Source organism: Mya arenaria, chromosome 5 (assembly GCF_026914265.1).
Source record: "Mya arenaria isolate MELC-2E11 chromosome 5, ASM2691426v1".
NCBI classification, from domain to species: domain Eukaryota; kingdom Metazoa; phylum Mollusca; class Bivalvia; order Myida; family Myidae; genus Mya; species Mya arenaria.
The window spans coordinates 10,619,521-10,633,978 of record NC_069126.1 but is presented as its reverse complement, the minus strand read 5'-3'; the positions used below and the strand labels follow the sequence as shown (position 1 = coordinate 10,633,978).

The 14,458-nt window shown below is 35.0% G+C and overlaps 1 protein-coding gene across 1 annotated transcript; it reads left to right on the top strand.

The window, feature by feature from the left end:
- Nucleotides 1-5,401: 5,401 nt before the first annotated feature.
- LOC128236232 (uncharacterized) lies at nt 5,402-14,056 on the top strand. The gene is made up of 10 exons (XM_052951112.1): nt 5,402-5,578; nt 5,852-6,148; nt 6,308-6,613; nt 7,633-7,935; nt 8,384-8,701; nt 10,152-10,433; nt 11,275-11,556; nt 12,188-12,340; nt 13,081-13,187; nt 13,707-14,056. The coding sequence occupies exons 2-10, from the start codon at nt 6,028-6,030 to the stop codon at nt 13,881-13,883; spliced, it is 2,049 nt and encodes a 682-aa protein (XP_052807072.1). The 5' UTR covers nt 5,402-5,578; nt 5,852-6,027; the 3' UTR covers nt 13,884-14,056.
- Nucleotides 14,057-14,458: the final 402 nt, after the last annotated feature.

Sequence of the window (14,458 nt, the reverse complement as noted above, 5' to 3'; positions counted from 1 at the left end):
AATATATTTTGTGTTCAGCAGTTGACACATTCTGCCTTATAAAAGCGTAATCGTTGTGCAATTAAAATATATTTCCTATTCCGTATGGGGGTTTGTTATAAAACGTATATAAGAGAGAAAGTTGACACAATTAAACAGATTATTGTTATCCTCTGTACGCTAGTTGCGAAGGAAATTTTTGTCGACGAGTTGGCTTTCAGTCAAAATGTGAGAAGGTAATGTCCAACAGACCTATTCAAGCCCAAGGGATATTTCTATTATTCGTAAATACCAACAAATGCACGGACGCAGTGGCGAAAATAGAAAGTGTAACTTTAAGTTCAAATAATATTTGTTAAAATATGATGGATATTGAGTATTAATGAATAACAAAATGAACAAGTTTAATATTGATCAAATGTTGAAAATGTTGTGCTGATCTGGAATGTAAATCATATTTTTAAGTAATGAAATAAATAAAAAAAATCATTACAGTAATTGCAAATAAAACCAGACCCTGAAGATCTGAGGCTACAAATGTAATCTAATATATATGTAACAATGCGTTGTCATGATATTAATATTAAATATCATTGGTTTTGGTGGTTGATTTCTTAAGGTCGAAAATGCGATAACATGGTAGTAGTAGTAGAAGTAGTAGTAGTAGTAGTAGTAGTAGTAGTAGTAGTAGTAGTAGTAGTAGTAGTAGTAGTAGTAGTAGTAGTAGTAGTAGTAGTAGTAGTAGTAGTAGTAGTAGTAGTAGTAGTAGTAGTAGTAGTAGAAGTAGTAGTAGTAGTAGTAGTAGTAGTAGTAGTAGTAGTAGTAGTAGAAGTAGTAGTAGTAGTAGTAGTAGAAGTAGTAGTAGTAGTAGTAGTAGTAGTAGTAGTAGTAGTAGTAGTAGTAGTAGAAGTAGTAGTAGTAGTAGTAGTAGTAGTAGTAGTAGTAGTAGTAGTAGTAGTAGTAGTAGTAGTAGTAATAGTAGTAGAAGTAGTAGTAGTAGTAGAAGTAGTAGTAGTAGAAGTAGTAGTAGTAGTAGTAGTAGTAGTAGTAGTAGTAGTAGTAGTAGTAGTAGCAGTAGTAGTAGTAGTAGTAGTAGTAGTAGTAGTAGTAGTAGTAGTAGTAGTAGTAGTAGTAGTAGTAGTAGTAGTAATAGTAGTAGTAGAAGTGATACTTGAAGTGGTACTAGTAGTTGCTGTTTTTGTTGTTGTTGTTGTTGTTGTTGTTGTAGTAGAAGTAGTTGTAGAAGCAGCAGCAGAAGTAGAAATAGCATCAACAAAGTAGAAGCAGTAGCAGTAGATGCGGAATCAAAGTAATAAAAGTAACAGCAACGGCAGTAGAAGCACCTACATCAGCACCACGAACGGCAGTAACAGTAGTTGAATAAGTTATGATTGAAATAGTTGCAGCAGTAGCACCATCAGCAGCACCAGCAGCACAAAAGGCAGTAATAGTAGTTACAGTAGTAATAATTGAAGTAAGGGCCACCTGCAGCACCGTTAATAGCACCAGCACCAGCATTACAGTTGAAACAGTTATTGTTGGAGTAATAGCAGCAGCAATAGTAGCAGCAGCAATAGTAGCAGCAGCAGAAGTAGTAGCAGCACTTACACCAGCGGCACAATTCTCAGTAGGGGTAGAAGTGGAAGTAGAAGAAATTGTTATGGCGTTACCTGATGATTAATATTTTAAACAATAAAGAGCAATTAACATGTATTTTACGTACCAGTAAAGTGCACGGCAAATTAATGAAAAACCTTTTATTGTCCATTGTGGAAGCATTAATAGCGCAACAAGAGTACTGTTTATATTTATGAATACGACTGCTGTAGTTGTTGAGCTTATTAAACATTTCTTTACAATGGATAATTATCATTTCAGATATAAAGACAGACCGTCACTTATTTATTCTTTGGGGAAGATAACTATTGTTCACCATTCGGTCCACAATTGCTTTACTGAAGTACCTGAAACACTGCCGTAGTTTTGAAAAACAACAACAATGAATTGAACCGTACTTACATATTTATGATACAAGTTCCAATCCACATACAGAAGGCAAAAACTAGTTTATTTTTTAAGTTTTTTCTGTTGTTCAAACTACATTTAAAATGGTATTTTAATATATATGTTGATCTTGTTCCTACTAAGGATTCAGAAAACCATATAAATGTATGCAAGTATACATTCGATTTATTATTCTGAGCATAAAACATGAAACTTGAAAAATACATGTTGGATGCTTGTTATAAACAAAACTATATATATTCTATATGTGTACATTATGCAATATTTGTCATTGGACTTGTACTTGTAGTTCACATTTGTATAACCATGATGCAAACAGTCCGATTTCCAGATCCCGACATTCAAGTACCAAGGTACAGTCCATGGTATTATCATGATTGAAAGAGCCTGATTATCAGACCCGGAAACCAAGTACCGAGTTACAGTCCATGGTATAATCATGATGCAAACAGCCAGATTATCAGATCCGGAAACCAAGTACCGAGGTACAGTCCATGGTATTATCATGATGCAAACAGTCCGATTATCAGATCAAGAAACCAAGTATTGAGGTACAGTTCATGGTATTATCATGATGCAAACAACAAGATTATCAGATCCAGATACAAAGTACCGAGTTACAGTCCGTGGTATTATCATGATGCAAACAGTTAAATTATCAGATCCAGAAACCAAGTACCGAGGTACAGTCCATGGTATTATCATGATGCAAACATCCAGATTATCAGATCCAGAAACCAAGTACCGAGGTACAGTCCATAGTATTATCATGATGCAAACAGTCAGATTATCATATCCGGAAACCAAGTACCGAGTTACAGTCCATGGTATAATCATGATGCAAACAGCCAGATTATCAGATCCGGAAACCAAGTACCGAGGTACCGTCCATGGTATTATCATGATGCAAACAGCCAGATTATCAGATCCGGAAACCAAGTATCGAGGTACAGTACATGGTATTATCATGATGCAAACAGCCAGGTCATCAGATCAAGAAACCAAGTATCGAGGTACAGTACATGGTATTATCATGATGCAAACAGTCAGATTATCAGATCCAGAAAACAAGTACCGAGGTATAGTCCATGGTATTATCATGATGCAAACAGCTAGATTATCAGATCCAGAAACCAAGTACCGAGGTACAGTCCATGGTATTATCATGATGCAAACAGCCAGATTATAAGATCCAGAAACCAAGTACCGAGGTACTGTCCATGGAATTATCATGATGCAAACAGCCAGATTATAAGATCAAGAAACCAAGTATCGAGGTACAGTCCATGGTATTATCATGAAGCAAACAACCAAATTACAAGATCCAGCCACCAAAGTCCCAAGGTACAATCCATGGTATAACATTCATGCAAAGAGTCAGAATAACTGATCCGAACACCGAAGGACCAATAATCAAGTTATTGAAACTAAATACGAACATTTCGCGAGAGAGGATTTTTTCAATCAAGTGCGTAATCGGTGAGGTATTTGATTTGAGCCATATTGTCAAGCACAGCATTAAATGGCTAGCTTGCGTTTTTGCTGAATAACTATGTAATTTTTGCGTTGACAAGTTATTAAATAGTTCAGTTCCGCCTACTTGTAACGGGCCGATATAGAAGTAAATGTTTGGGCGAAAACAAGGAAACACTATCAAACATGGTACAAGGAATTGGTTTACCGGTTTTAATAGTGCTCCCCCAGTCTGTTGAGATCATTCTCTTACAGGGCAATTGATTTCCCTGTTCATGGTTAGTTTGATTTATATGCATTAGTTAACATATACCACATATTTTGAGTTTAGATTATTGTAAGTCCAAAATCCATTGTATAATTAGATTGGAAATTGTATTGCAATAGTGTTTTTTTCGATTAAAACGACAGGCTGTCATGCTTTCGTTTTAATCGGTCGAATCATGATGTGCTTGTTTTGCATTTCGCTCACCCATAATCGACGATGCTGATCATATTTATACACGATTTTACTTGTCTTACACGAAGTCTGACACAGTTTATTTTAGTTATTGGTAATAGCTAGAACAATAGTTGAGTTATGATAATGTTAACCGGTTTAACTGCATGTCTTGTCAAATATTTTCCTCACTGAACATCCACGACGATAACATAATTACCTGTTCATCAGATTAAATATGACTTTTAATAATTATGGAACCTTTGTCTGCTGCCCTGTCTACATACAAGACGGTTACACAAACCCCGTTTTGATATATTGGTGTTGATATGCAAATGGCAATGAAACCTTTGTCTATTGCCTTGTGGCATTGTGTGTCTGGTTTGATAAAAGTCAGTTTTGTCTTCTATACGTGTGTATTTTAATATAGCTGCTGTATAATTCTGGTGCCATTCCTGTAGTTTATGTTGCATTATTTTCCGTGATTAATAAAATGTTTTACTTCTTACGTGCATTGTTTTCCGAAGTTTTTCTGAACATTTCCGGTCATTATTCGCTTACAATAAAAACAGCGATACACATGTTTCATATGTCATCGTATTGTGTGGTTACATAAACTATTGTCAACACTTTGAAACAATGTCGACCTTCGGAGCATTATATTTCAATGATACGGTGGGGAAACCAATCCTCCTATAATACAACCAGCTCGTGACTCTATAGACTATACCATTCACATTTCTGATGCCCGTTGTGCATTAGTGCATTGACGTACATAAACGCGCAGGTGTAATGGATAAGTGTTGTCGGTATATTTTGATGTCTGTTTTTGGTAAGTTGTTCCGTTCATTTTTCTTACAGCTGATGTTGTGTCAATTTTAAAATCGACGCGTGTTTCAGAACTAGGATTAGGATATTTAGTAATATTTGTGTAAAGTGGACAAATAGTAGTAATTGTGATAAGAAGGAGAAGAAGGTATGGATAACTTATTTTGAAATCGTTTTTAGAAGTCGTCTTAAAACCTGAATGACTACCTAAGACAACAGTAGCACATGAAGGTCAAAAGGAAGGACGAGCTGAATGATGAGCTAGTTCAATATTACCCATAAGCATCAATCTGTATGGAAACAATACTCAACAGCCCGGCTTTGGCCTTGTGACATAATATCATGTAAAAATAATAGTTGCCGTTTCAATTATTTTAATATAACGTTGGATTTCCAGTACTGAGCTTTGTTCAAATTCCAAACCCTCCCTACTCATAGAGTGTAATTGCTTAATATAAAATACGTATATTATATTAATCTGCGTTGGTACATTGTGGTTCACAATCACTATTTCAGCTCTTTTAAGTTACATATGTTCTGCCAGAGAGCAGTATGGAACAATATCAGTGGTAGGGCCTGCGTTTGTGAACAGGGAAGTAACACTGAAAGCAACACCGTTCAGTCCTTGGGGGTGTGACGTAGTATGGAGATACTTAATGGAAAATGGCACACTGTTACAAACAATAAATGGGTCACATTTTATTACATATTCGGAGGATGGGTCATTCTTTCTGAAATGGTGGGCTTCAATTGAATACAACAGATCCGACTTCTACGCCGGATGTTCAACAAACACAACGATAAGAACACGCTTAATATCTTTAAATCTGAAAGGTAAATATTAAAGTCCATTCCAAGGTGAAAACCAATCTTGTAATTATACACACCTATCTATATTAATATAAAGTGTGTGAGTTGATCTTTGTTTCTTCTTCGTTTGTTATTTGGATTTAATTTTTAGAGCCTTCTTACATAAATGAATGTGTTTTTATTTTACTATTTGGCCTGTCCATGTGGTTCCTACTGTTTGTTTTCATCTTCATAAATACAAAGCAAAAAATGGTTTAGTTTTGATAATAAAGCTTATTTGTGTTATAATTTATTTAGATATTGTTGGAAATTGTGGAGCTCTTTTCTTACTAAGCCCGGTTGTTCGCGGCGCGGACGTCAAACTTGGATATTTTCCGTCTGACTATTTTATACGGCTTCAAACAAAAACCAGACGAACATGGAAGAAAAACATCCATGACATACAGCTACAAGAAGGTTCTTGCGAAGAGGAAATGGTTTCTGAATATTTGTACATATTGGCATTATTTAACTTCGAAGAAACAGATGAAGGAACATATACTTTAAGTTGCAGTCAAGGTGGCAACACGGAATCTATGCAGCTTCATATTCAAGGTACATTGCTTTTACTCCTGCGAGTATTCTGACTTTTAATAAATGGTTTTGTTTTGGAAGAGCTTGGAATAAAAAGGAGTCATATAAGTACAAGAAGGATTATTAATGTTGCCAGGTAATAATCGCATGAGCAGCAAGTCATTTCAATATTTATTTCAGAGCCACCAAGTTATCCAGTTATCGGTCCAAAATCGGCTGACTTTAATACAACAGGATGCATATATGTTTATCAGGGCTCCGACTTGTATTGCAAAACTGAAAATGGAACAGAACCTATACAAGTAGAACTTTTATTTGGCCATGATTTATTTATTTTTGCTGAAAGCAAATGGAACAAAGGAGTGTACCGTTTCCAAAACTTTTCTCAACAAATGGATGGACTGTCGAGACGGAATGTGACATGCCTAGTTTCAAATGCAGCCACTGTAACGCCATACGAAGTACACGGCATTCTATGTAACGAAGGTAAGCTAGGTAGAGAATACTAGGTTAGTGCCTTGGATGGAGGAAGTTTATCTGACAAGGCGGAGGAATTCCGCAGCCGAGCCAGATAAACTTTCTTCATCCACGGCCCAGATCTACTATTCTATTTATCATGTTATGTTTTGTATTTAAACACTATATTTAATCTCAAAAATATTTAGGTTTTTAAAAATAAGGGGGAAAATTTTTCCCCTGTTGACGTCAGCACACTCGGTCAAGTGCCCACACAATAGTTCTCAAAACTTTTTCAATATGCTTATAGTCAAAGTAATTGCATCTTAATACGTCAATATCAGTTCAAAAGCTTTTAAAAGTGCATAGACATGGCCCAGTTACAAAACATTATCTGATGATGTAACAATTATTTCGCAAGTCACAGAGTACAGTACAGTACACATGCCATGGTTCAAGATCACGAGTGTTTACAAACAATCGCCACATGTGAAATGGATTTAAATAATGTTGATAGTGTTGAATGTTCAGAATTGCACCGACAAAGAGATAACTCATTTATGATTTAAGTGAGAATTTGTCATTCAACACATAAATGGAATTAACTATCGTTGAATGCTGCACTGTTTCAAGTATTTGCGGGTGTGGTAAGATTTTCACATCACATATAGATTTTCTGGTCGATTGTTTTGCCAGTATCCTTAGTATGCAGAGAGATGGGACTTTATGGGCGAGTGATATTTGAGGTCGATTGTTAGCAGACTGTCGATAAGATACTGAAAAATTATTTGTGCTTTTCCTCTGACTTTTCATAAAAAAAGTCCGTTTTCGCGGTCACATGACCAACTGACTGTAAATAAAAAACAAGCGATCTACTATCCTAATAACTAATATTTACACGGCACCTTGTTATTGGACCGATTTGTATGCAAGTGACAGGATAAAAGAAGCGACTTAGTGTCAAGCTATGATTCGTTATTTTGTGGGTTTTCTTATTATTGAATCGAACATAATTTTCGATGTTGTTATCAGCATTACTTTAATTGCAGAGAAAGGAAGCCTGCCCGTACTTACTGTTCCTGAATTTCTTTTTGGAGAAAGCTCTTCACCAATATGTGAAGTGCGCAATGCTGTCCCTGCTCCGGCAATAGAACTACGCATTGGCGAAATTTTGCTAGCAAATGTTGAACAAATCGATTTATTTAATGGATCTTCTCATACGTTTACTAGCACAGCAACGACGACAAAGACTAACAAACTATGGAATGGAAAACATATGTGCTGCACCAGGAAAAGCAAATACGATTTTGGTATTAAAACTGTTGCAGTATGCAAAACGATTAATATGAAATGTAAGTCTAATAGGATTGATTTCGAGTTTGAATACAGTGTTTAATTGTTAGAAGTTGTTGGCATTCCGTCTCTATTACTTTTGTTAAACATGCATTCGATGCAACTGAATAATATGTGCTACTCAATAATCAAATACACCAAGACGGTTCAATCGGTAAAATGCACCTACATTCGAATTGGTTATCAGTGTGTTATTATAAATTGTATGCTTAGCAGATGACGATCTCAATGCACACTATTTAGTCTATAATCTCGAATAATAATTACTACCAATCAGTACGAAGTAAGATAATTCCCCTTTTAAAAGTAAGATTTCGTATATCAAATAAGTTTTAGTACATGTATCTGCCAACGGTCGTTTTAAATGACATAAGAAATGCACTAAGGTTCCAGACATCTGATATTACAAAACATTTATGAAATGCATTTTCTCTTTTTCCATTTCAGTTCCCCCTACTGGCATTTCGATGTCCGTAAACAAAACACATGACTACAACAACAATATTTTTGCATGTTTATTACATGTGTCTTGTGAAACAAATGAATCAGATCCACCTTGCACGATTGAATGGTCAAGCGACAACAATAATTTGAGATACATTCAGAGAAACAACTGGTCGAATGGTGACAGTGGGGGTTACCGTTCTTTTTCCAACGTACTTTACAAAATGACAAAAGACATGGCTGGGGGAACAATAACATGTTCCACAAGATGCGATCATTTCTCATCTCATTTCAATGTAAATGACACAGTGTCTTTTACAGGTACGTACTCAATTTTACTTATTTAATGACTTACACCACCAACCGTGACGTATTTCTCATGTACATTCATCTCCTACAGGGCTTATGTAATATCGTAATTTTTTATTCAAGGTGTTTTTCCCACTCCTAACAATAGTAATACCCAATTTATCTTTCAATGCGATAATTCCCTTTCTTTCATGCTTTTTGTTTAAATATGGAGTTTAATCAGTGAAATACAGTAACAACAGTGAAAGGATCAACTTTGAGAATTTAATAACTTCTATTAAAATCCATTGTAGTAGTTTCCCCTTGATCAAAACTAAACACGTTACTTTTGAATTAGAAAATGTTGCCCAAAACAATTTGAAGTTTAAGAACGTTGCATTAGTTTAACTAAAGAAATATTTGGGAAAAAACACAGCTTACCGTTTATTAAAAAAATGTTGTTTTTTTTCAAACGTTTTCTTGAACTTTGAAGCCTAATGTTCGAACATTTGCGTTCATACAAAATAAATCAAAGACGAAAACAACATCGTTCAAATATCTTTTTGACCTGTTTGTCGTTGCAAAACGTAAAACGAACTTCCCTAAAATTTACACAACAATTCAAAGGTTAACTGATGATTTTTTTACCCCACACAAGCCTCGAAATTTAACAATTTAGCAGCATTGTCTTCACTCTTTACCTGGGAAACGACCCGTCTTTAAGCGAATCAGACTGGTCTTTGACAGTGAGGGGTGACTGAATACCTAGGTATCATAAAACAAACTCTAAAACTGTGTTTTACCCAATGATTATATGCAATTGTTTTGCTAAAACGTTCGACTTTTCAAATTTTACCATCTATAAAAAATTGTCGATGAACATTTCTTAACGATTAGGAAATAGAAAATGGACAGCTACGTCATCAGCTTTAATTTTACGTGAGGGGCGTCCCACGGTAGCGGCGTAGAAAGCAGCACTCCTTTCAAACAAAAAACCCCCCAATAAATCTCACAAATTTAGCATAAGTGAAACAGAGCATTTCTTGACGAGTTCAGCGTAAGATTGTATTTCATTTGATTCGTGATCATATTAAAAGCTATATGTTCACAGGTGGCTTCACCACTCTTGACAATATGTCACTTTTATGCCACTTGTGAAATAGAATACGATGTGACACTGAAACCATCAATATTCCAATTCTGCCAATTGTGGTTTTAAATAACATTGGGAATCGATTTTGTTTTCTGTCCTGATCGCATTCCTATATAATATATTGATAAACTGCAAAAGCAGTTCCAAAAAAGATTTTCTCATGTCTTTATGCCAATAGCCTCTCAGAATACAATAAATAAAAATGATAATGTTTTTTTCTTTAAAAAATGTAAAACAGGAACAGGAATACAATACAATTTATCTTTCCATGTGTGATATTTACTGTTTTCTTATGACTGGGTTTTACCAGAATATAATACTGCATTTCAGGTGACCCGACATTGAATTTGAACACGACATCACCTATTAACTTATATCCGAATACTACAGTGACAGTCAAATGTTTTGTTGATGATTGCAATATAAAAGGGCAATGGACGTTTCGGTGGGGAACTGAAAATAAGACTGAAATAAAGACTTGTAAACAAACAGAGGAATGCCTTTTGACACTGAATTATACGGGAGATGAAGTGATGACATACCTTTGCAGCGCATGGAAATTCGAAGAGCTTCTTAGAAACTCCCTGACAGTTTTAAACTCATTGACAGAGGGTTTGTATTTAATGTTCAAATATACATTTTGCGAGATACCAAAACCAGGTGTCAATCATTTTGCCCCAATGTAACTGAAAGGATTTTTTGTGCCTTATTTGCGCCTTTGTTGTATTATTATTTTTGTTCCAGTTCAATAATTTGTTACTGTTCATTATGTTTTAAAATTTATTTTCATTGATAGAGACAGTTTTATGATAGCAATTATGTTAAAATCCACATGGTAAAGTTCTGTAGCTTTAGTTATTGTGATTTATTATATATCCAAATTGAAGACAACTTACAACGAAATGTCCCTTACGAATGGCAATACATTGTGAGGTTTTTAAGGTGCCAACACCTTCCGCAGATAATATGAAGGTTCATGAAATAATTGAAATAACATATATTCACTGTGTTTAATAAGGTTACATTAATCAAAATACGACACTGCATATGCTAATATGAATGTAATTTATCCTAATCTGATTGTTGGTATTTTTTTTAATTGTGTTCATGAAGCTTACACAATTTATTTTCAACATTTACACGGTACGTTAGTTGGTAATATTTTGAATATAAGAAATACGATACAATAAAAACAATAATAAATTGACCAAACAGATTAGTTACAAAACCAAACTGGAGTACTTGAACAGCAAATGTTATATTTTTGCAGAAGCACTAGTTATCATCCTAGATTGGTATACATCGGTCCTATTAGCAGTATCGGAAACAATTGTAGTTTTATTACTAATATAATTTACTGTTCGTCTGTATAGAATGTTAAGTATTGTTTTCTCTTAACTCGGTACTTATTTATCTTTGTTACCTTTCCAAACATTTCAACACTACATTTCAGGTTGTCTGACTCTGTATTTGAACGCGACATCACCTGTTGATATACATCCAAATATGAAGTTGATCGTCAAATGTTTTGTTGAAGACTGCCATGTAACAGAGCAATGGACGTTTCGATGGGAAGATGAAAATAAAACTGAAATAAAGACTTGTAAACAAACAGAGGAATGCCTGTTTACACTGAATTATACGGAAGATGAAGAAATGACATACATTTGCATCGCATGGAAATCAGACGAGCTTCTTAGCATTTCATTGACAGTTTTAAACACAATAACAGAAGGTTCGTATATAACGTTACATACATACATTTTAAATGGCACCACAACAAAGCATCGCATCGATAGTTTTATAACAGATGGCACTTTAATTTAAATCTGAGTTGTACCTTCCATCCTTTACTTTCTGTTACTTCTTTTCTATTTTTTATTGAATCTTAACATTCTTTCTGGTTGAGACAGACCATTCGTAGAATTTAGTGGTAAATTTCACACAGTAATCGTCTGAAACACCGGCTATTGTGATTATTTATATATTCAAATACGAGGCAATTGTAAACTAAATCTTTTATGTATCAAATGCCAAGATAGTGAGATGTTTTACAGTGCTTCTACCCTTCGCAGATAACATCAATGTCCATGAAAATACATAAGATAACTGTAATTACTGTGTTAAATAAGATTGTCCTAAGTAAAACGTCACATGCAAATTTTAATGAGGTTTACTTAATTTGATTGTTAGTATATTCTTGACGGTGTTTTATAAACATACACAATGTATTGTCAACGTTTTCAAGATACGATAGTTGGTATTACTTGTAATCCATGAAATTGCAATAATTACAATTATTAATGGACTAAACAAAATCATTACAAAATAGTTCTTGCCAAAATGGAGTACTTGTCTAATTGCAGAAGCAGCAACCAACCCTGAACTAGATGTTACCCAACACTGGTACATGAATATGCCGGTCATTTTCGTCGTATCAGGGACATCTGTAGTTTTTACACTAGCAACGTTAACCGGACTTCTATGTAGGCGATGTAAACATCATGGTAATTGTGCAGGTACTTTAATTGAATTTTATACATTGAAAACAATATGTTTATTGATGTATATCTGTTTTCCTCGGTAATTTGTCTCAATGATTTATTGCAGAATACCATCTAATTAGTTCATCAATAATGAAGGTAAGCTATTTTTCCGTCTTTTTTCCGTTGACAATGCTTAACTAACTTAATCTTAGGTGGACTCGCGTTCACTTATCTGTGACAGAAAGGCATGACAACTTAAGTGTCGACTTACAAATTTGATTATGTTAGTCTAACAAGGGGCGTATTCGTATATTAAATCACTGCTAAAATGAGCACAACCTGTCTCTGCATACGATCAACCTTAAATGAAGGGAAGAGAAAATTGTTTAAACGATATTACAAATTCAATTTCACTTTATCGATAATACAATGGAAGCTACGGAAGACATGTTCAACAAACACTACTTTTTCTATATTCTCTCAAAGGCACAAGGATCGAATGTACAAAAAATGCACAAACGTACACACACCTAACATGAATATAACGTTGATGATTTTCAGTGAATCTTGGACCGATCATTAATGTATTTAGAAAAATGAGCTCTAAATATTTGGTAAAAAATGGTGACATTGCTTAATTAAGCTTATCGTGTCCAGAAACGCATGAATTGTTGAAGTTCACATGATTGAATTGATATTATGATGAGTGAGAGAATGACGTCAAGTTTCTCGGAATTTACAAACTTTCTTTTCTTTTCAATTCTTTGACACAGTTTATGAAACGCTTCTACGTCGAAGAAAAACTGCAGGCAAAGATCGAAGTGCACATGTGTACGGTGATGTCCAGGCTAATTTAGAGATAACTGCGCTTCACAATCTAGTAAGAGTTCTGTAAGGTATAACCATCAAAACAGACTGACTTCTTGACAAAGAACACTCTATCGTTCCACCTCAGGGTTTTCGATTCAATTTCATATCGATGTTGCTATTTGTGTAATATTACGTTATTAAAAACGCTTAAATGATTAAACTTGGAATTGATTCTTGTATATAGCATGTTTTCAAATACATTTGACCTTGACCATAAATGAATGACGTTTTACCATTGATGTTGTGTGTTTACATTATAAGGGTGAGGTACACTCTATACACTTTTCTTAGGTAAAACCTTCATTGGCTTCATACCACTCGAGAGCGAAGCGGTTACATACACCACTTACATTGTGATATTGTGTTGTTAGAAGCCACTGAAGCATGCATGTGATTTTGAGAGGTATTGTACATCCTCAGCTACCATCAGCGTAACTATTATATATATGGCAATCTGCAAAGATAAGAAGAGTTTGCTTGTGACACGTAATAATTTTATTTATTAAAACAGCTTTATTTACATTTAAAGAGAGGAGTATCTGCACGAGCCATCGAGAACAAAGACGCACCACCACTATTGGACATGGAAGAAAACAAAGTCCGTTCAAACGAGAATGTCAACCACTACGATTATGTTGATACCCCATCCGCCGACAGAGACCGTCAAACAAACGCACCGGATGCAAATTATGTCCATGCAATATAACCGATTAAGCAACTGATCGAAATAATTACTATGGTGACGGATTTGTGTCATTTGAAATTAATATAATCTTTATAATCTACGCTGACCGTTTCAAAGCCGTAACTTGATAATTTATTGCTACTAATTGCATTGTTATTGTTTTAACGTGTGTGTTTTCTTAAGCACTTTTTGCTTGTTAGCCATTTACACTTGTGCATTTATTGTTAAAACAATAAAAGGTGAATTGCAAACCTCGCTAACCTCGAATCAGGCAATGACCCTTGTTGCCGTAAGAGTGTTGGACCTTTGCCAAACTTAACGCAGGGATTGAACTTTGCGTTTGTTTTGACTTGAACTGGAAAGTTATCCTCTCCTCGATTGACTGTCTTTGTGCCAAATACTCATTGAGGTGGCGGCCCAAAAAATTATCACATTCACAAACGACTGCAGTGCAGGCCTAAACGCAGTCAATGATGACAACTTTGACGGTGGTGGTCCCTTGCGGCCTGACGTGGCTGCGTCCAATGTATTGGTTAAACGGTCCCTTTTTGAAGTTTAATCTGGGGTCATCCTGTCCAGCTGATCAGGTCCTTCGT

Excerpts from the sequence above, each read along its gene's own strand:
- LOC128236232 (XM_052951112.1), top strand. The coding sequence starts at position 6,028 with ATGGTTTCTGAATATTTGTACATATTGGCATTATTTAACTTCGAAGAA. Across the intron at positions 8,702-10,151 it reads TGACACAGTGTCTTTTACAG|GTGACCCGACATTGAATTTG; the intron begins GTACGTACTCAA and ends ACTGCATTTCAG. Across the intron at positions 13,188-13,706 it reads TAACTGCGCTTCACAATCTA|AGAGGAGTATCTGCACGAGC; the intron begins GTAAGAGTTCTG and ends TTACATTTAAAG.